Below are 22,100 nucleotides of genomic sequence, written 5' to 3' on the forward strand. Positions count from 1 at the left end.
TTGTAGTGGTTTTTGCCATACATTGACATGAATCAGCCACGGATTTACATGTGTTCCCCATCCCAATCCCCCCTCCCACCTCCCTCCCCATCCGATTCCTCTGGGTCTTCCCAGTGCACCAGCCCTGAGCACTTGTCTCATGCATCCAACCTGGACTGGTGATCTGTTTCACCCTTGATAGTATACTTGTTTCAATGTTATTCTCTCAGAACATCCCACCCTCACCTTCTCCCACAGAGTCCAAAAGTCTGTTCTGTACATCTATGTCTCTTTTTCTGTTTTGCATATAAGGTTATCATTACCATCTTTAAATTCCATATATATACATTAGTATACTGCATTGGTCTTTATCTTTCTGGCTTACTTCACTCTGTATAATGGGCTCCAGTTTCATCCGTCTCATTAGAACTGATTCAAATGAATTCTTTTTAATGGCTGGGTAATATTCCATGGTGTATATGTACCACAGCTTCCTTATCCATTCGTCTGCTGATGGGCATCTAGGTTGCTTCCATGCCCTGGCTATTATAAACAGTGCTGCGATGAACACTGCGGTGCACGTGGCTCTTTCAGATCTGGATTCCTCAGTGTGTATGGCCAGCAGGGGGATTGTTGGGTCATATGGAGTTCTATTTCCAGTTTTTTAAGAAATCTCCACACTGTTCTCCATAGTGGCTGTACTAGTTTGCATTCCCACCAACAGTGTAAGAGGGTTTCCTTTTCTCCACACCCTCTCCAGCATTTATTGCTTGTAGACTTTTGGATAGCAGCCATCCTGACTGGAGTGTAGTGGTACCTCACTGTGGTTTTGATTTGCATTTCTCTGATAATGAGTGGTGTTGAGCATCTTTTCATGTGTTTGTTAGCCATCTGTATGTCTTCTTTGGAGAAATGTCTGTTTAGTTCTTTGACCCATTTTTTGATTGGGTCATTTATTTTTCTGGAATTGAGCTGCAGGAGTTGCTTGTATATTTTTGAGATTAATCCTTTGTCTGTTGCTTCGTTTGCTATTATTTTCTCCCATTCTGAGGGCTGTCTTTTCACCTTGCTTATAGTTTCCTTTGTTGTGAAAAAGCTTTTAAGTTTCATTAGGTCCCATTTGTTTATCCTTGCTTTTATGTCCAATATTCTGGGAGGTGGGTCATAGAGGATTCTGCTGTGATTTATGTTGGAGAGTGTTTTGCCTATATTCTCCTCTAGGAGTTTTATTAAACTGTGGAAAATTCTTAAAGAGATGGGAATACCAGCCATCTTACCTGTCTCTTGAGAAACCTATATGCAGGTCAGAAAGCAACAGTTAGAACTGGACATGGAACAACAGACTGGTTCCAAATAGGAAAAGGAGTACGTCAAAGCTGTATATTGTCACCCTGCTTATTTAACTGATATGCAGAGTACATCATGAAAAACGCTGGGCTGGAAGAAGCACAAGCTGGAATCAAGATTGCCGGGAGAAATATCAATAACCTCAGATATGCAGATGACACCACCCTTATCACAGAAACTGAAAAGGAACTAAAAAGCCTCTTGATGAAAGTGAAAGAGGAGGGTGAAAAAGTTGGCTTAAAGCTCAACATTCAGAAAACTAAGATCATGGCATCTGGTCCCATCATTTCATGGGAAATAGATGGGGAAACAGTGGAAACAGTGCCAGACTTTATTTTGGGGGGCTCCAAAATCACTGCAGATGGTGATTGCAGCCATGAAATTAAAAGATGCTTACTCCTTGGAAGGAAAGTTATGACCAACCTAGATAGCATATTTAAAAGCAGAGACATTACTTTGCCAACAAAGGTCCATCTAGTCAAGGCTGTGGTTTTTCCAAAGGTCATGTATGGATGTGAGAGTTGGACTATAAAGAAAGCTGAGCACTGAAGAATTGATGCTTTTGAACTGTGGTGTTGGAGAAGACTCTTGAGAGTTCCTTGGACTGCAAGGAGATCCAACGGGTCCATCCTAGAAGAGATCAGTCCTGGATGTTCATTGGAAGGACTGATGTTGATGCTGAAACTGCAGTACTTTGGCCACCTCATGCGAAGAGTTGACTCATTGGAAAAGACCCTGATGCTGGGAAGGATTGGGGGCAGGAGGAGAAGGGGATGACAGAGGATGAGATGGCTGGACAGCATTACTGAGTCGATGGACATGGGTTCGGATAGACTCTGGGAATTGGTGATGGACAGGGAGGCCTGGTGTGCTGCGATTCATGGGGATGCAAAGAGTCAGACACGACTGAGTGACTGAACTGAACTGAACTGAACTGGATATATGCAAATTATGTAACCTTATGAATTTAAATCCTAATATTTAATTTTAAATTAAATGATCTGCTTATGTAAGTATCTGTAAAAGTAACTTTTATATGTAATAAAATAGCAACACTGACCAAATCATATTTATATTAAAAAAGCATTCTTTCTTTTAGTTGCTTGCTTGGCCTAGAAAAGAGTGCCAATACTCCCACAATTCGTCCAAGAACAATCACAAGGTATAATTATTTCATATTTCATTATTCTGATAAATAAAGAAAAAAACAAAGTACACAGCATATGAAATAATACACTATAAACAAATGGCAAAAGTTAAAAGACACTAATTTAATATTTGAAAAACTATGTACACATCAAATCTCTATCAAGGAAAGGCTGAAAGGTGTCAACTCAAAATTATTGATGAAATATTTTGCTGGTTCCCAATCCTAAATCCATAATTTTTAGCATCTAAATTAGATACTAATTTCAAACTGGATATATTAAAAGTCAATTCTGATGTCTTCTTAGCTCAGCAAGGAAAAGTTATCCTTGACACTTATTTCCAGCAGCTGGATCTTCTTCCTAGATATTTGCAATGAAACTAGAATATCTGTGATAACTACAGTCTCAAAAAATATCCCTAGGGCTGCTTCTACATTACTACTCTAACATTACAGGTAGAGCATTCCACAGTTCCCAGATAGTATACCCAGATCTTTGTGCAAGTGGCTATGGTGAAGACTGGTAGAAATCAGTGTGGATAGAAAGACAATGAAATTAGAAAGAGGTGGGCCTGATGGTGGTAGAAATGCTAAGAGCAAGATCAGGACAATCAACCAGGTCAAGTCAAGTCACCCAAATCTTCTGCTGATCAATGTTAGAAGGAAGTGAACCTAAAGGAGTCATCACATGCTTCCAATTAAACTTAAATCTACTTCCTTGTGGTGGCTCCTTGATGTTGTGCTTCTGTTCTAATAAAAACCGATTGTAGCTTCAAGGGCAAGAGACTTTGCCGCTGAACAAGATGATGTCATCCTTCCTGATTATAAACAGGAATGGGTGATCAGCTCGGAACACGCTCGACTCAGGCAGCTGCTTTTCCACGACGTTGCTTCCTGTGACAGCAGTGGCCTCTGTGCCCTCCTCGGTGACCTCTATGTAAGACTTGTGCATCAGTTTGGATACATATAGACGGCCTCCTGCAGCTATACCAGAGAGATCAGCTCTGGATTCATCAAAGATATCTCTCAGCCCTAGGGCTTCTAAGTATTGCTTGATTTCATAATTCTTCTCTATCTTGAACTGAGGTAGAAACACTTCGACATACTGAGATTTCATTTTTCTTGGATTGGTCCAGTCCATTAGATTCTGAAAAGTCAGTTTGCTTTCAATCTGTAGAAATAGTTACAAGGCAACTTAGAACCATATGGTTAAGAAACAGATGAAACAATAGCTACAGAGGTATATGGTCTTCCCTAACAATTCTCTCGTGGATATTTACTTGTAAGTATGTGAAAGGGTGCCAGGGGAGTCTGGAAATGGGAAATGATTAAAACAAATGGTTCAAGTACTCTTGAATGAATCATATGTTTAATTTGCTCTGCTATGACAAGGTGTGGTTTATTTGTATTGATATTTCAAGGCATTTCTGTTCTCTGCCCACATATTAACATATATAGACCAAGTGGAACAGTGAGCAAGTGAAGGAATTTGGGAATCAGAGATCATGAGAGGGAGAAAGGAACTCAGCAGTCATTTGAATCAGTGTTTCCTGACCATTTCTGCCTCATGAAAGACACGGAAAATAACATTTGCACAACATGCAGGAGTAAACCAGTGGAACCCCGGGTAGCCAACAGCAAGGAGCTCAGAGCTGTAGCCTCCAGAATTGTGCGATCAGCATCCCCCAGCACAGGCGCCCACACTGGAAGATTTGGATACAAATTGACTCTCCTACTCCACATGTGTGACAACTGCAGCCCAAGACAATGTAGGGAGATGTGCCCAAGGTGCACAGCTAGGACCCTTAGTGACATAACGCATGCGTATGTGTGTGTGCCCAGTCGTGTCTGACTTTGCAAACACATGGACTATAGACCACCAGGCTCCTCTGTCTACGAAATTCTCCAGGCAAGAACACTAGAGTGGGTAGCCATTTACTTCTCCAGGGGATCTTCCGAACCCAGAGATTGAACCCATGTCTCCTTCTTGACAGGTGGATTCTTTACCACTGAGCCATCTGGGAAGCCCCTAGTGACAGAGTGAAGGGCCACATATATCTTTCCAAACCCACTGCCGCAAAGTGACTCACAAATTGAACTCACCAACTCCTTAACACTGAGAATCGATCACAGATCATTCCAGATTTATAACAGGAAAAGTTTTCATATGAACATAGTTTACAAATCTTGGATTAATAAATGAACAAATGGGTAAGTGACTAATTCTAACAACCGGAAATCTTGAAGTTGATAGATAAGAACACAGTCAAGGGCCCTAGATGTCTTCTTATTCCCCAGCAGTGAGAGCAACAGCGGTAACTTACTTGCGACAGGTCATTATCTGGCAGCATTATGTACACGCTTATACCACCATGATATCTGAGCTCAAGGACCTGCATGGATGGATCTTTAATGACAGACAAATTGAACTTCCGTTCTTGATGCATCATGGCCACTGCTTTCCCAGGACACTGAAAGTCAAGTCATTAAAAAAAAAATTAAAGCCTGCCTTATTTCATTTATTGACCAAATACAATGAGAATAGTGCTGCAGGTTTTTCTTTCCAGTGGATTTTCCCCAACTTGCTGCCAGTGGTGGTCCTATTGGTCCACATCTCGAGTAAAACCACAGATTTTGAGAGTAACTACCTGAGCTTAAAACTCACCAACTGTGTGACCTTGGGAAAGTTACTTCACCTCTCTATGTCTCTACACCTCATCTCTGTAATGGAGGTAAATACAGTCTCTATTGCATAGGATTGTTTCAAAGATTATGTGCCTTACTATAGCTAGCACTAGGAATATTGCCTTGCATTTAGTGTTTTATCTGAAAATGTCTATATCATGTCATGAATAATTATTAAATAGCTTTATAATTTCAAGTGATTGCTATAGATTTTTCTCTATAGAAGTAAAATACAAGCAAGTGTTATAAAAATTACAATTTAATAATGGTGTGTTGTAAAGCTTTTTTTCTAAATTCCTGCGAAATATTTGACAAATTAACTTGAGGGAAACACTGTAGCTCTTATCTTTAGGATACCACTTCTAGACTTAGAAACATAATAGAGATATAATAGACTATCTTTCCTAAAAGATATTGTGATTCTGCAAGTTTTTCAGTATTTGTATAAAATCTCCCTTTACGAAAGAAGATCCTACAGAGGAGACGGATAAATTTTTCGCTTGAATCATGGGTTCTTCTTCCTCCAGAAAGGTTGTCCTTTTTGACCAAGAATCCAAACCCCAGAAAGAGCACAAGTGACGCAGTAAAGAAAAGAAGGCACCTTCCTAGTGAGACAGGCAGGCGCCTTCTCCCTGACTCTGGAACCCCGGGGGCCGAGCCGCAAAGTCTCACTTCCAAGCTAGGGCAGGGACGACTCCCACGGCTGCGTTATGCTGGAGAGAGGTGGAAGTCAGACTTCTTAGCGAAGGGATGGCTTCACCAGTTTTGGATGGAACCAAAGCTGTCAAGTGATATAGATTCTACAGCATATTATATTATGAGTTATATATTAGAACTCTATTATAAGGGATATAGTCAGGAAGATTATTTTAAACAATGTTATTATACTTTATGTTAATACTTACAGATATTTTATTTGCACATACTCATATTTATTTAAATAAGCCATTATTTAGGAGCAAAATACAAACAAACAAAACCCCATAGACAGTGCAGGAAAGAGTCACGCTTCATTTTCATTTATGGAAATGAGTTAACAAATGTAGTCTACCAGAGGAGTTGAAGGAAAGACTGGGAAATAAAAGCTCATTTCCAAATACCATTAACACTGTCAGCCTCAGCCATTCAAACTCTGTGTGTGTGTGCACTTGGTCATGTTCAGCTCTTTGCAGCCCCATGGACTCTAGTCCGCCAGGCTCCTCTGCCCACGGAATTTTCCAGGCAAGAATGCTGGTGTGAATTGCCATGCTCTCCTCCAGGGATCTTCCCTGCCCAGGGATCAAACCTGAGTCTCCTGCATCTCCTGCATTGGCAGGTGGATTCTTTACCACTAGCGCCACCTGGGAAGCCCCATTACAATTCTAGGACTGTCTAATATGCTTCATCTTGCAATTACACAGCTAACGTCTCTATCAGACAGAGTTCTGGTTTACTAGGATTTATTAGGTTTCAGTTTTTTAACTTAGGATTTTCAAAATACTTCTATGCTCCTCTCTATGTTCTCATAGAGGCACCTACATTATAGACTTGCTCCTGAGTTGGGCTCTCCTTGGGACCCTGCAGTTAAGGGCACACAGCAGGGCTGGCCAGCCTCCATGCAGGTGCTAAACGCCTCCAAACTCCAAGTCCTCCTGGCGTCTGACCTACTCTGCTCAAGTTTCTTCTCCTTCCTCCCAAAGCGCTCCTCTCCCCACAGACACAGCCTACTAGGCAACCTCTTACTGCCCATCTCCTCACTCCTCAGTCATTTTTTATTTCCATGAGCTCTCCACACTCCTGTGTCTAAAACTTCTGATATAGAAAGGTGCAGAAAGAACATTTCAATAGCATTTTCCACTTAAAAATAAAACTATGTTTAAACATTAAATCTGAATTTCTATGCTTCAGCATGAAAGACTGAGGATTGAAAGGAATTTGTTGTTGTTGTTCAGTCACAAAGGCATGTCTAGCTCTTTGTACGCCATGGAATGCAACACTCCAGGCTTCCCTGCCCTTCTTAATCTCCAGAGTTTGCTCAGATTTACGTCCATTGAGTTGGTGATGATATCTAACCATCTCATCCTTTGTAATCTTCTTCTCCTGCGCTCAATCTTTCCCAGCATCAGGGTCTTTTCCAATGAGTCAGCTCTTTGCATCCGGTGACCAAAGTATTGAAAGGAATGCTCTAGGTGAACTAATGGAATAGCTTGGTTTTACTTGTGAGAAAGACTATGGGTTTAAGGTTCATGCGCTAAGACAAGGTAACTCCTATGAAGCAAGGTAACGACCCTAATGTGGCGTGTCTGACTGCAAAGTCTTTGATGTTTCTACTTTACTAAGATTACTGTGTGAAAGTGAAAGTATCAGTCTCTCAGTCATGTCCAACTCTTTGCGACTCCATATGGACTGTAGCCCACCAGGCTCCTCTGTCCATGGGATTCTCCAGGCAAGAATACTGGAGAGGGTTGCTGTGCCCTCCTCCAGGGGGTCTTCCCAACCCAGGGATAGAACCTAGGTCTCCTGCATTGCAGGTGGTTTCTTTACTGTCTGAGTCACTAGGGAAGCCCTGTAAAGGCATATTATTGGCAAAAACCTTTCTAAATTAAACAGAATTCCATACCTTGGGGGATCTGAAGTGGCAATTTTGGGTCTGGCTCTTGGTGAAGGCTGACTCCCACTTGCCTTTGAAGTACACAGCATTCACCAGCACCATCACAGCAGATGAGCTTATGGTACCTTCATGAAAGACATCCCTGATTTTGCCTTTTGAAAAATAAATTGAGAAAAAAATGCAAATTTTAAAAAGCTAAAGACAAGATGAATATTTTTCTTATGACATAATTTAAATGATCATGATATCAGTAATAATCTGTGATCAATTATTTTGTCCAGCACTTTCCATGTGCAATGATTTATGTGCAATATTTGGTTTAATTTTCACAAAATCCCTGTAGGGAAGGCACTATTATTATTTCTGTTGCCTGCTGAGAAATCTAGGGCATAGAAAAGTAATTTGTACAAAGTCACATAAAACAGGATTCTGGCCCAAGAAGACAATTCTCAGAGACCTTCCCTACTCATAGACACCAAACTGCCTTCATTTATTCCATTGATGAGGCCATAGCATTCCAAGTATAGTTTAATGCCATTTCATTGAATGGGTTAATTCCTACATTCCATGTTCATGAGATTTTTGCTAAATGCCTTGCACTATTCTGGATACTGAACAGGATCCTATGGGGCCTTCCCTGGGCAGGCCTTCCCACATACCCCCTCCTTTAGCTCCTCTCTGAAGTGCCTAGATAATAGTATTTGATACACATTTGCTGGTGGCACTAGTTGCAAAGAATTTGCCTGCCAATGTAAGAGAAGCAGTAGACTCAGGAATATAATGGGTTTCCCCAGTGGCTCAGATGGTGAAGAATCTGCCAGCAATGCAGAATGGGTTTGGTCTCTGGGTCGGGAAGCTCCCCTGGAGGAGGAAATGGCAACCCACTCCAGTATTCTTGCCTGGAGAATTCCATGGATAGAGGAGCCTGGTGGACTACCATCCATGGGGTCACAAAGAGTCAGACACAACTGAAGGGACTTAGCATGCCCACATTTCCTGAGTTGTCTTGCAGATGTGAAAAACCTCCCCCGTACCAAATGGAGGGTGTTAACTGCCTAACACCAGAGCCCATAGCCTCAAACCTCTTGGAGCCTAAGGACTGAGAACACGACCCTCTGTGACACCACCCTGGTGCCTCAGCATTAACCAGAGAATTCTTCACGAGCTGATCACAAACTCTGCAACTCCCCACCTGCCCTGGCTTTTAAAAATGCTTTGCTGAAACTCTTCCAGGAGCTCAGGGCTTTTTGGGTCCACCACAGGGACCACTTACTTGGTCCTGCAGTAACCTTTCTCTGCTTCCAAACTCTGATGGTTCAGTTTGTTTGGCTTCACTGTGTGTTGGCCTCATGAACGTTCATTAACAAGTCCAGTGCAGTGGAGGCACCACCTTAATGCAGTTGCAGCATCCTGGGGTCACAGCCCTGTGCCCAGTGTGGGGTGGAAACACAGCGTCTATGGCCAGGCCACCTGCTTGAGCTGAGGGCAAGGTGAGCACCAGGGAGAATTTCCAAAAAGTTGGGACTCTTTATTCAAAACTTGGAAGCTTTGAAGAGCTAACTGTATTTGGGAAAATCCTAACTTATTCTGATTCAATAGGAAGAGTAAGATTAGAAAGGTTGGTGGCAGGAGCCAGATAATTGAGCTTGGAAAGTCTGATATGAACTTTTTATTATCTTGAAGGCGATGGAAAAGCATTGTTCAAGATTCACTGAAACACAAAAAAGGGCATGGTCATAATGGTTCAGATTTGCCTTTCTAAAGGATGACTTTGGCAGTGTGTGTAGGATTGAAGAGAGAGTGGAGGGTGGTGGGAGGAGGAGGAATAAAACCTAATAAGACCAAGGTAGGTTTATTGGAATATTGACATCATTTTGAAGTGTTCCTCTAAATAAGTATTGAGTCCATGCCCTCATCACAGTGAGAATAATTATACATTGATTTGCATGAGAAAGGAAGAAGGGAAAATAAATTACTGCTCCAAATAAAGAAAGGTAGTAGTAATCTGATATGCCAAAATACTTTAACACTAAGTGGAAGGCAAGAGGAAAGGGGACGACAGAAGATGAGATGGTTGGATGGCATCACCAACTCAATGGACATGAATTTGACCAAACTCCAGGAGATGATGAAGGACAGGGAAGCCTGGCATGCTTTAGGGTTGCAAAGAGTCAGACACGACTGAGCGACTGAACATTAGAAAACTAATTGCATAGTTTTTTGATTTATGAAGAGTATATTTGAAATACATGGTAGCTAATGGTCAAATTAGCTCTACTGAAGTAATGATGAATGAATGAGCAAAAGCAAAACTGAGCCACTGTATTCTTACTTTCTGGAATAATAATATGCTTTTGAATGTTTGTACTTAAGGGTGCAAGTTACATGTCTCATATTTTTGAAATGGAACCAAACTCAGAAAATATATATATTGTTCAGAGTATAAATTAAGGCCATTTCTTAGGTAAAGAAATGACAAGCTTTGGAATCATTGACTAAGAAAACAATAAATAGATTTCTTTATTTGTTTGGTACTAAACCAGACCATTAGCTGAATTTCATTTTTAGTTGGAAAGAGACTTGTCAATAAAGAAATATGCTTTTTTATGGAAGGAACCACCATTGCCAGATATATAATTTTGATAAATGAAGAAAATTTAAAATTAAATTTATTTTTTCAACAGAGTGTCATAAAAACCTATGTGTGTGTATGCTCAGTTGTGTCCAATTCTTTGAGACCCATGGACTATAGCCCACCAAGCTCTGCTGTTTATGGGATTTTCCTGGCAAGAATACTGGAGTGAGTTGCCATCTCCTCCTGCAGGGGATCTTCCCAACCCAGGGATCTAACCTGTGTCTCCTGCATTGGCAGGTGAATTCTTTACCATTGTGCCACCTGGGAATTCCCTGGACAAAACCTCGAGCAATTTTAAATAACAGCAATCATTACTTCTGATAAGCAGGCACAGTTTCTCATATATACAAAAGACTCCCAACTTTAACATTGGGAGTTCTCAATAGTCACATATAACTGACAATCTTGCAGAAAAACAGGGCTTTGCACTCACCACGGGTCTCATTTTCAATCCATTTGTTAATTTTATATCTGGTGTCTTCCACATCATTTGTAAAGTCAACTCTTTCCACTTTAGCATTATATAATTTCTTAGCACACTCAATATAGTCCTATAAATATAAATGATATACAGCTTTATAAGTAATAAACATAGTTCTTGTACTTACAAATCACCACCAACTAAGCACCATAAGAAACATACATTTGAAATTGTCCCCTCATTTCCACTACCTTACTCAAGGACTACATCCTGCCTCAAAGGTGAAGAACTATGGCTGGAAGGGAGGACCAGAGAACTTGAAGTTGAATTTGCATAGCAAGCATGCTGAAATGCATTGAGACCAACACAGGTTATGGCTAATACGCACCCCCTCAACTTCACCACTGCTTTCTCACCGTAAATATTTCAGGAGCCTCCTACCTCTTGCCCCTTGTTTGTGTCATCCTCATTCTACTGAAAAACTGTTCAAGAAACCTAGCAGATATCACCTCAATCAAGTGATCAAAGATAACACTGTCAGCAATAGGATTAATCAAAATCCTGCCAGAGGAGCAATAAGGATAATATGATGAAAATAAAACAACACCTGTGATGTTTTCTATCAAATCAGATGGAGGAGTGATCTAAAGAAATGGTGATAACCATTTTGCAACATATGTGTGTTAGCTGCTCAGTCGTGTCCAACTCTTTGCAACCCCATGGACTGTAGCCCGCCAGGCTCCTCTGTCCATGGGATTCTCCAGGCAAGAATACTGGAGTGAGTTGTCATTCCCTTCTCCAAGGGATCTTCCCGACCCAGGGACCGAACACCAGTCTTTCACACTGCAGGCAGATTTTTTACTGTCTGAGCACCAGGGAAGACTTTTATGACATAAGAGTATCAGATCAACTTTTTGTACACCTTAGACTTACACAGTGTTATATGTTATGTCTCAATAGAGCTGGAAAAAATATGACTCTAATTATGAAGAAACATCAAACAGATTCACACTGAAGGACACTCTAAAATATAACTAGTCTAAAACTGGACATTATGAATAATCATTAGAAGTGTCAAGATCCTTAAAGTCAAAAAAAGGCTAGGAAACTGTTCCAAATTGAAAGATACTAAAGATACATACCAACAAAACACAATGCATGATTGCTATGGGATGATGTAGTGATGATTGCTTAGACTCAAAAGGATCTAAAGATTAGCTGATAATGATATAACAGTGTGAATTTCCTGATTATGATGGTTGCACTGTGCTTATGTAGGAGAATCTCATTGTTTGTAGGATTACACCAATGACTTCAAATATGATTAGGGATCTCCAATGGTTCTGGAAAAAAATTTTTTCTTCTCTATAATACTTGCAACTTTTCTGTAAGTTTCAGATTATTTCAATATAGCCTTTCTTTTGAAAAGTAGAAGGAAGACCTAATAGGTATTCTTCACTAAGGGACTGTGAGGCTTAGGGAAAAGGAGAAGACAAATTTGACCCAAATACTTGGTGGATAATTCACTGAGAGAGAACACAGAAGAAAGAGAAGTCAGAGGACAGAAGGGATGGAACATGAGAGTCTGGAGGTGCCCGTCTGAGGACTGGCAGGAGGCAGGGAGAACAAGGCTAAAGAACTACACACTGTTTGAACATGCAATCTCTCCTTGGGTAAGAAAGTAAACTGAAAATGGAAGATGGCTGAAGACAGAAAGTTTAAAGAACACTAGTACTTTAGGGATGCCTGGAGGAACAAATATAAACAAAAGAGACTGAGTAGAAAACCAGGAGGAATCAATACCATAAAAACAATGAGAGGGGAGAGTTTCAGTGACTATCATTCATGTTGAATACTATGAAGAGGCAGATAAGATAAAAACTGCAAAGTGTTCATAGCTTGGGTGTCCACATGGAAGGCAGCAGTCAACTTCATAAAAAGGATTTCAGGGGAGCGTTTAACATAGATGCCAGATTGCAATGGATTGAGGAGTAAAAGGGGAGGGGGTGGACTCGGAGAGTACATATTATTCTTTCATTAAGCTGGACTTTTCAAGCTTACATTTTCAGAGTGAGAAACAATAAGATGGGAAGGAGAATCATTAAGCAGCTTCTAAAGAAAAACTTTAGAAAAAAGGTACCTTGTACATATATTTATATGCTATGAGAAAGAAGAAGGTAGTGTAGTAAAAGCCCAATAAAGAATATTGATGAAATGATAACACCAAGGAAGGGTGTAGGAGGCAAGAAAGCAGTGGAGGAATTGACCGTTTAGGAAAACTGTTCCCTCTGAAATTGATGGAAAGAGGGGGAAAGATCAGCAGATGGTTGGGATATGAATCCTGCCTCTATTCTCTTTGTCAAGTAGAAGACAAGAACTTCAGTTGAAACTGATGGCAATAGTAAGGGCTTGTCGGGAAACTGAGAGAAGTAGGAGAGTTTTCAAAAACTGCTGTCGGGAATGAAGCAGCAAAGCTGGCTGTTGGACATCCGACTGGGGCGGCGGGGAGACCGCCACGGCGCGGCGGCGGTGGCTGCACACGCCCAGGCTCCCACGCGCATTCTTCTGCAGCCCAGGCGCCACTGTGGGTGGAGTCACAGCCCTGACCCTGACTCAGGGCTTTGCTGGGGCAGAGAATGGGGAAGGGGAGGCCGAGAGCAGTTCAGTGCAGGAATAAAGCTAGGCGGGGAGAGCTGGTTTGCCGAGAGAAAGTCGGGAGGTCAGGAGAGCAGCTGCAGCACAGGTCGAGTGGGGATGAAAGAACGAGAGGCACGCGCGGTGTGGCTACGCTGGGAAGCTGGAGTTGCGGACCTCAGGTCGCTGCTGAGTTTCAGGGTGTGGCTCGGGTATCTACAATGGTGCAGAGAGAAGGTCAGGAAACTGTGGAAGCTGAATCATCCACAGGGACGCTAAGTTTATTCAAAACAGTGGCAGAATCAGGTATGGAATAACGTGTAGAGCGGTCCTATCCAAGGCACATTCAGCAAGGACTGGGGGAGGAGGCAGAACATGGGAGCAGAGGTAGTGGTTGGGTCTTCTATTTTCACGGAGACTATTTACACAATATTATCTTTATCAATTCTAGTAGAATATGTATCCTCTTATTTGAACCCATACTCAAATGTGAGTTAAAAAGTGTTATAAGAAGAAATGTAAGAAGTTTGGAGATTATCTATCTTTGATCTATCTGATTGAAATTTGATGATAGGTGCATTTAAATCAAAAGTAATTTTTAGAATAACTTATTATACTTTTAAATGTTTGGGAGGAAAAAAACCGGCTGTCTTGTTTTCACTGTTCTTGATTAGATCTCACCTTTCCTGTGCTTCTGGGCACATTGCAAAGAGAATCAGAAAAAGGAACATGGACACAAGCCGCTATAAACAGCACCGTGAGAGACACGTCAGCATGCAGGCTATGGCTGAGGGCCCCTCAGGAATACAACAGCATCGTGGGCACTGAGACTCAAACTGTGGGCTGAACCTCACGGTGGCTCCTGTGAAACTTGTGTAGGATACCTTTGGGAGGATTAAAAGCAAAGTGACCTAATGCTTCATAATTGACAAGTTGCCAGACAATTCGGGAGTGGTGCTGGAAAGGGCAAAGAATCTGAGTGGCTGACAGACAGATGAAGCATTAATGACTGGGCGGGACACAGAGAACTGGAGAAGATGCAAGCGGAGACCAGCCCAGAGATGTCACGGGGTGGAGTTTTACAGTTGTGTGACACGTGGAGAATTAAAAGGGAGAACAGACTTCCCCCAGAGAATCGTGGCCACTGTGTCTGCTTGAACAGTGCTACCAGCTTCTGGTTGTCATAGCAACGATGGGTCAGGCACACCAGAATGCAAGAGTGCGTTCTGGGACTTGCTCGTCTTTGAATGAGGAGAATTCCATGATGAGTGAATTGGTAATTCAAACACCATGTAGTAGTACCAAAAATCAGGCTGCTGACCTCAAGTTATTCACCTCCTGTGTTGAGTCTTAGCTGCAATTCTACCATTGGCCAGTCTTATGCGACTATGTCTCTTACCAAGAGCTCTTTTATAAGTGTGTGCCACGTGCTCAGTCATGCCCAACTCTACAACACCATGTCTGTACCCACCAGACTCCTCTGTCCATGGAATTAGGCAAGAAAACTGCAGTGGGTAGCCATTCCCTACTCCAGGGATCTTCCTGACCCATAGATTGAGCCCATGTCTCCTGTGTCTGCTGCATTGTAAGTGGATTCCTTCCAAGCTGAGCCCTTGGGGAAGCCCCCTTTTATGAGTGATCTTATTGAAAAGATAAGTAACTGCTGGGAGGAGAGATGGAAGGGCATAAAAGGGAGGTGAACTCAGCACTGGGGATGAAGAACTGTCCTAGAAGACGGAAAACTCAAAGGAAAGGTGGATAGGCTTTTTCTCTGCCCCCCATAGACAACCATAAATGCATTGTCTGTTCCTCCCACCCCAGTTCCAACTCCAGTGGACATGGCTGCCAGTGGACAAGCTCTCTCTGTCTTGGAGCATGTCAGTCTAGGGACCCTGAATATGTGATCATTCAGGTGAAGAAAAGTTGTACTTTGGAAATAAAGTGATAATATTGAGAAGCATCTGGGAACCTAATTAATAGTGACAGGAAAAAAAAATATCACCTTGGTATGGCCCCATGGAAAGGTACAAGCCTTTATTCAGATGATGAATTGAACAAGACTCAGGTTCATAACAGAAATAACTATCTAACACAGGAGCCTGCATTTACCTTTTGAATATCAAATACTTTTTCTGCAAAAAGTCCATTGGCAATGCCGAGTTCATAATCCTTGTGGGATGTGTTTATATCAGACAGAACTCTTTTCAGTTGAGATTGGAGTCCTGGCTGCTGTTAAAAAGATTTATAAAAAATTATTCTTGGGTTGCAAAAATATGTCTACTCTTTTTACACATGAAATAAAACATGTATAATATTATCATAAAAGAATTTAAAAGCAACGATGCTTATTAAAGCAGGAAACAGTGTCACATACATCTAAAATTTTTCACCCTTTCTCAAAATAGTGTCTGTGATCAAAGTTAATTAAAGGAGTTAGTGAAATAAATAAATAACCTTAAAATAAAACTATTAACAGAAGATAATGAATTTGTCTAATGCATGTACTAAATAATTCATTTTACCAATGTAAGTTGACTGTGAATATCAAAGGATAAAACGCAAACATTTAGTTCCACACTATCTTGCCAAATTTTAGCTAACACGTAAGTAAAATATTGGCTTACTTGATAATTTACAAATAAATTATCAAAAATTGTATCTGGAATACCCACAATACAGAAATCTGAATGACACATGATCCTTTGTTTTAAAGGGGAGAGAACATAGAAATATATTAGTGAGATGGGGATTTTTCTAAATCGATTCTTACAGTCTCTTTCTCTAGAAGAACATATTGTCTTTACCTGAGTATCAGCAGCGTTCCCATGTCTTGAGAAGGTATTAAAGTGAAGCACCTGTAAAGAGGCAGCAAGGAAAGCAGTCAGCAAGCAGTGGCAAACAAGAAGAGAACTAATAAAAACAAGTGGAGATTTCACTGTTGGTGGCTGTGTTTGTGTATTTGTTTGTTAGCACATAAGTCAGCAATGAACTGTGCACCTGTCCTATTGATGTGTTTAGAACAAGACTATTCATTGGGGAAAGTATCACAAACTGGGAGAATTCATAAATAAATGGCTACAAAGTGAAATATGTTTAATAATTTTGGTTTGCTCATTCTTGGGGATCAATTTAATAATTACTCACTGATTAAACCTGAACCAGAATCAAAAATAGTCTCATAAAAAAATGGAAACTTTGTTTAATGAAACAGGAGGCAAGATTGGGGTTGACTACATACGCACCAAGACATAAAAGCAAGCGATTTCCCTGGTGGTCCAGTGGTCAAGACTCTGTACCTCCAATGCCAGGAGTCCCAGGTTTGAGTCCTGATCAAGGAACTAGATCCCGGATGCCACAACTAAGGCCTGGTGCCACCAATTAATAAATAATTTTTTAAGACATAAAAGGGAAAACTAGTTACTGAGTATCTAGCAAATATTAAATAGGAAGAAAAATTGGGGTTTGATAGATATAATTTTTGAACCTGCAATTATTTGAGAGGCTTCCCTGGTGGCTCAGTGGTAAAGAATCTTCCTGCCAACGCAGGAGACATAAGAGACATGGATTTGATCCCTGGGTTGGAAGATACCCTGGAGAAGGAAATGGCAACCCACTCCAATATTCTTGCTTGGGAAATCCCATGGACAGAAGAGCCTGGAAGGCTACAGTTCATGGAGTGACAAAGAGTTGGACATGACTGAGTGACTAAACAAACAAAAAAATTACTTGAAATTGAGCAGTTTGGGCTTTTCCTTTTTCAGCATGGCTCTCAATAACCCCATTATTCTAATAATTGCTCCTATGCCCATCTTGATTTCTTACTACACTTTCTGTCTTTTTCCAGGCCCTCTGTCTCTGGGATCTGAAATGCAAAACAGCTCCATTAATAGGAAGTAGTAAAATGCACCATGCGTATGAGAATCACTCATGCAGCTGTCTGGGGAAGAGTGCCTCCTGCCTCCTGGGCATGGATGGACAGTGATGGAGTAGCGTTTATCTTATATTCCCCCAACCAGTCATCTGAAAGATCTAAACAACTGCCAGGCAATGGTGAATTTGTTCTACTGTCTCAGTTTGTGACTCTTAGAATATCATTGGTTGAATTTTCTGTAAAAAGATGTAGCTTTGCCTTAACGGACCTTTCAGGCTGTGTTTGTGTGTGAGGAGTGTGAGTAGGGAGAAGGTTGGGAGGACTGTTCTGACGCAGGGTAAAGAGACACATATGGGAATTTAACTAAACCAGTGTTGCTATCAGGGCCTCTGTGAGGGGTTTCTACTTCAAAGCCTCAGACCCCTAATTCTAGCACCATCTTATTGGCTTGGGGAGAATGGAACAGCTCAGAAAGGGATATGAAAACTTATAAAGACTATTAGTATCATTGTTAGTCTTTAAATGCCACAAAGAATTGGAACCTAACCTCAATTTCTACCTCCTCTTAATCTAGGGCGATGATATGAGATGGAATGAGAGACACAAGGCAAGTCTGATATACACATTCATTCTACTGTAAATTAAAAAAGCACAAATGGGGTCTTTGCAGACATCGAGGACTATGCCTGGAAGCCTGGGTGTCATTTTCCCCAGTTCTAGGCAGTTGTGGAGCAGGAAGAGCATCAGCGCCCTTTCTCATCCTTCAGTGCCTTCAAGGATATTGTTTTACCTCTTCCCAGCTGATCAAGTTGACTAGAATATTCCAGGGTTCGTAATTTTGCCTCACAGTTTTGTGGTCAGTTTCATTGTGACTATGATTCATCAACAGAACACTGAAATTACTAATTTAAGGGACTTCCCTGACTGTCCAGTGGTTAAGACGCCCCCTTCCAATGCGGGAGCAGCAGATTCCATCCCTGGTCCAGAAACTACAATCCCACATGCCTCTTGTGTGGCCAAAACACATAAAATAGAAGCAATATTGTAACACATTCAATAAAGACTTTACAAAAGGTCCACATCAAGCAAAAAAAAATCTCAAAAAAAAAAAAAAAAAGAAATTGCTAATTCGTCACTAAGAAAGGAAGGTTCAACAAGGACCCTCCTTCCCATGGAGTTTATTTTGTAATCACAAGGAGAGGAAACAAAAGCATGAGTTTTATTACTTGGATTATGTTATTATAGGGCTTCCCTGGTGGCTCAGACAGTAACGAATCTGCCTGCAATGCAGGAGACCTGGGTTCAATCCCTGGTTTGGGAAGATCCCCTGGAGAAGGGAAAGGCCACCCACTCCAGTGTTTTTGCCTGGAAAATCCCCAGGTACAGAAGTACCTGGTGGGCTATAGTCCATGGGGTCACCAAGAGTAGTTTTTTTTAATTCTTACTGATGTGTAACATTCATGTTAAAAGTTTACCCCTCAGTACCCCCAGAACTGAAAAAGGAAAAGTTGCAAAGAAAAGTCTGTATCGTCAGTCACCTCAGTGGAGAGAAGCACTAACCAGCTTTTGTTCACTGAACTTGAACTTGGGTGGCCCCGTTGCATATTTCCTTTCTAAAATAAGGCCTGGAAGTTGGAGGGTCCATTTCTGTCATCTTTGAGAAAGATTTAACCAAGAGAAGGCTGGTAAAACTCTGGAAGTCATATGATTGTTATTTAATGCTATCTTTAGTAAAATATATATGGCTTTGTGAAAAAACATTTTGAATGGTGTCTGCTCCTCTGAGTTCTAAACCTTTTCCTCACTACCTCATAAAAACACCCTAGTAATTAACTTAATTAACTGAAGCTTAGCAAGGAGAAAGGAATCTTCTCTTTTTGACCAAAATTTCTGTCAGACTAACTTTTTTAATTCCTGCAGCTGTGTTTTTAAAAAAAATTCCCCAAGATCACCACTAGATAGATCAGCTATTTGAGAATATGTGGATGTACCGGAAACAGACTCACTTGCTACTAAAACATTATGCATTTTAAATAATGAATGGAAATCTTTTTTATTAGTTGCTAGATTGATTTTTCCAAAGTCAATACCCGTATTTATCAAAATATTGGCTTCAAGATAATTGAAGCTTTATGATAATGTACTTTGAGCTACCTTTCAGTTTACTGACTTAGGGCAGACAGCTCTTCCTCTTGGGGATATTTGGTGGTGTCTAGGGACACTTTTTATTTTCACGATGGGGGAGAGGTGTGCTGATGATATCCAACAGGAAGGGGCGGGGGAGAGCTGCAAACCCTTCTACAAAGCACAGAACAGCCCCTCACAACAAAGAATTCTCTGACCCAGAAGGTCAGTAGAGCCAAGGTTGAAAAACTCTGCTTTAGAATAAGACCTTCCTGAGTTTACTAGCACAGAGATGGTGTGACAACCCCTGCATAAAACCGGGGAAATGATGCCAACTCCAGGGTTACTGTAAGCATCAAATAAGATGCGTGGGGAGCTTATCCCAGAGCCTGACCCTGATGGCGTTCCCAGCTGGCTGTTATCATTGCGTTAGCATGAGGTGCTCAGCACACCAGCTTAGAAATCACCCCAGCTCTAGGACAGCAGCATTTTTAGACTCTGGTTATTCCCTAGTATCAGTCACTGGTGCAGCAGTCCAGAGAGTGAAACAAGTCTTTCCAGCTTCTGTGATTGCACAAATAACCTTCAACACGTACTTAAGCGTGAAAGGTTACAGCAGGGATCCATTCCCTCTTGCACTGGTTTATGAATTAAAATAATGGGAGGAATCAGTGGGCAGAAGGTTGGGCATCGAAGTTTCAACATGCAGCTCGGCCCTGGTATCTCACCTGCTGCTGACCCACTGAATTTCTAAGGCAAATTCCCGTGAGGAGGGAGAGAAACCATGACCTTTTTGCCTCCCTGTGGTCTCACTCTGGGTAGTGGACAGGAGTGAGTTAATAAGCTGTTTCTAAATGTGGTGGGGAGGGTGATACTGGCGACAGTGTGACAAGCATCCTGGTGGGCTGCCATCATCCAGACTGTACTATTATGTCATTTGTGGGCAGGTCACCAGGGCCTAAGCTAGGACTTCACTGGCATTTCTTTCTGGCTCTTCCTTCTCATCCATATTACTCAGGTATGCGTGCATGCTCAGTCACTTGGTCCTGTGTGACTGCTTGCAACCCCATGGACTGTAGCCCACCAGGCTCCTCTGTCCATGGGATTTTCCAGGCAAGAACACTGGAGTGGGTTGCCATTCCGTTCTCCAGGGGATCTTCCCGACCCAGGGATTAACCCAGGTCTCTTGGGTCTCCTGCATTGGCAGCAGGTTCTTTACCACTGAGCCGCCATCACTTAGGCTGAGGCTCTCTACTTCCGTGTGCACCTGGAATGTCCATCAAAGCTCAAGTGCTGGGCCCCATCCCCATAGTTTCTGATTCAGTAGGTCTGAGTTGGAGCCGAAGATTTTGAATTCCTACTGATATCTTCAGGTGAAGCTGGCATGGGAAACACACTTCAAGACCCACACTAAGGCACAGGATCAAAACTGCACTTCTGGAAATGTTCCAGCTTAAAGAGCAGGGGTTGCAAGCTGTGTTATTTCCTCCCCTGGATGGGATCCACTGAGAGGTCTTCCTTTACATGAGACCATTGCAGTGCAATATTCTCTTGGGAAAAACAGTTCGCCCTGATGATCGATTACAGAAGTCATGGCTGGTGATGCAATCAAGACTGACCTCATCAATCTGAGAAGCGCAGTCACCCCTTGCCCCCAAACGAACCAGGGCCAGGGCAGTGAAGAGGCTCAGAGAGGAAAAGAACACGTTTTCACTTCCTTGACTGCTGTCCACCTCTCTGAACAGGTTGAAGCAAAAGTCTGCGTCTGCGGCAGCGAGGAAGGCCATGGTGAAATGCAGTACAGGCTAGAGAGGGAGAAAAGAAAGAGCTCCAAGTAGTTTTCTGTGGATATTACACAGTTTCTTTTTTCAATTAGAGTATATTTACCTTACAAAGTTGTGTTAGTTTCCACTGTACAATAAAGTGCATGCTACGTCATTTCAGTCATGTCCGACTCTTTGCGACCCCATGGACTGTAGCCTGCCAGGCTCTGTGCATGGGATTCTCCAGGCAAGAATACTGGAGTGGGTTGCCATGCCCTCCTGCAGGGGATCTTCCTGACCCAGGGATCAAACCTGCATCTCTTATGTCTCCTGCATTGGCAGGGGGGTTCTTTACCACTAGCGCCACCTGGGAAGCCCTGAATCAGCTGTAGGTATACATATATCCCCTCCCTCCTGAGTCTCCTTCCCACCCACCCTGTCTCACCCCTCCAGGTTATCACCAGACACCAAGCTGAGCTCCCATTCTGTTCAGGAGCTTCCCACTAGCTGTCTGTTTTACACATGGCTGTCTACATATAATTTTTATATTCTTTAATTTTTTAAATCTGAGGTTTCATTCTTCAACCTTGGATGTAACTATCAAATAACTCACAACAAAAAAAAAAAATTTCTTTTGGCCAAGTATTCTTGCTATCAAAGCTCTAAGACTCTCTTCTGGCAACAATATTATGGTATCTTTTTTAAAAAACGTTGCTCTTCTTTAGCACGATGTTTCCATATTTCTGCCTGCGCCCTCATACATCCAGAGCAGAGTCTCACTGTTCCTGGAGGTGGAATTTCCAGCTTCAGCGATCTTTGATCATTCTGTTTTGAGTCCCAAGCAAACACATTTATGGGGCCTACGCTTTCTCAAATCTCCAGATTGCTAAGCTGAAATATAGCA

At 41.8% G+C, this 22,100-nt stretch overlaps 1 protein-coding gene across 2 annotated transcripts; it reads right to left on the minus strand.

Moving 5' to 3' along the window:
• Positions 1–3,245: 3,245 nt before the first annotated feature.
• Positions 3,246–21,220, minus strand: LOC136155204 (serpin B7-like). 2 transcript variants are annotated; one of them, XM_065917063.1, is made up of 7 exons: positions 21,053–21,220; positions 16,243–16,293; positions 15,548–15,664; positions 10,817–10,934; positions 7,758–7,900; positions 4,798–4,944; positions 3,246–3,644 (listed from the first exon to the last, which is right to left on the minus strand). In XM_065917063.1, exons 1-7 carry the CDS (start codon positions 21,218–21,220, stop codon positions 3,246–3,248), a joined length of 1,143 nt encoding a protein of 380 aa, XP_065773135.1. The 2 variants fall into 2 exon arrangements, with proteins under 2 accessions (XP_065773135.1, XP_065773136.1); XM_065917064.1 differs by lacking the exon at positions 16,243–16,293.
• Positions 21,221–22,100: the final 880 nt, after the last annotated feature.

Source organism: Muntiacus reevesi, unplaced genomic scaffold (genome assembly GCF_963930625.1).
Source record: "Muntiacus reevesi unplaced genomic scaffold, mMunRee1.1 SCAFFOLD_98, whole genome shotgun sequence".
Lineage (NCBI taxonomy): Eukaryota > Metazoa > Chordata > Mammalia > Artiodactyla > Cervidae > Muntiacus > Muntiacus reevesi.

Bases quoted from the DNA above. Each gene is read 5' to 3' on its own strand.
- LOC136155204 (XM_065917063.1), bottom strand. From the start codon at position 21,220: ATGGCCTTCCTCGCTGCCGCAGACGCAGACTTTTGCTTCAACCTGTTC. The intron at 4,945-7,757 runs GTATGGAATTCT...CTTGACTTTCAG, and splicing joins GCCACTTCAGATCCCCCAAG to TGTCCTGGGAAAGCAGTGGC. The intron at 3,645-4,797 runs GTAAGTTACCGC...CTATTTCTACAG, and splicing joins CAGATAATGACCTGTCGCAA to ATTGAAAGCAAACTGACTTT.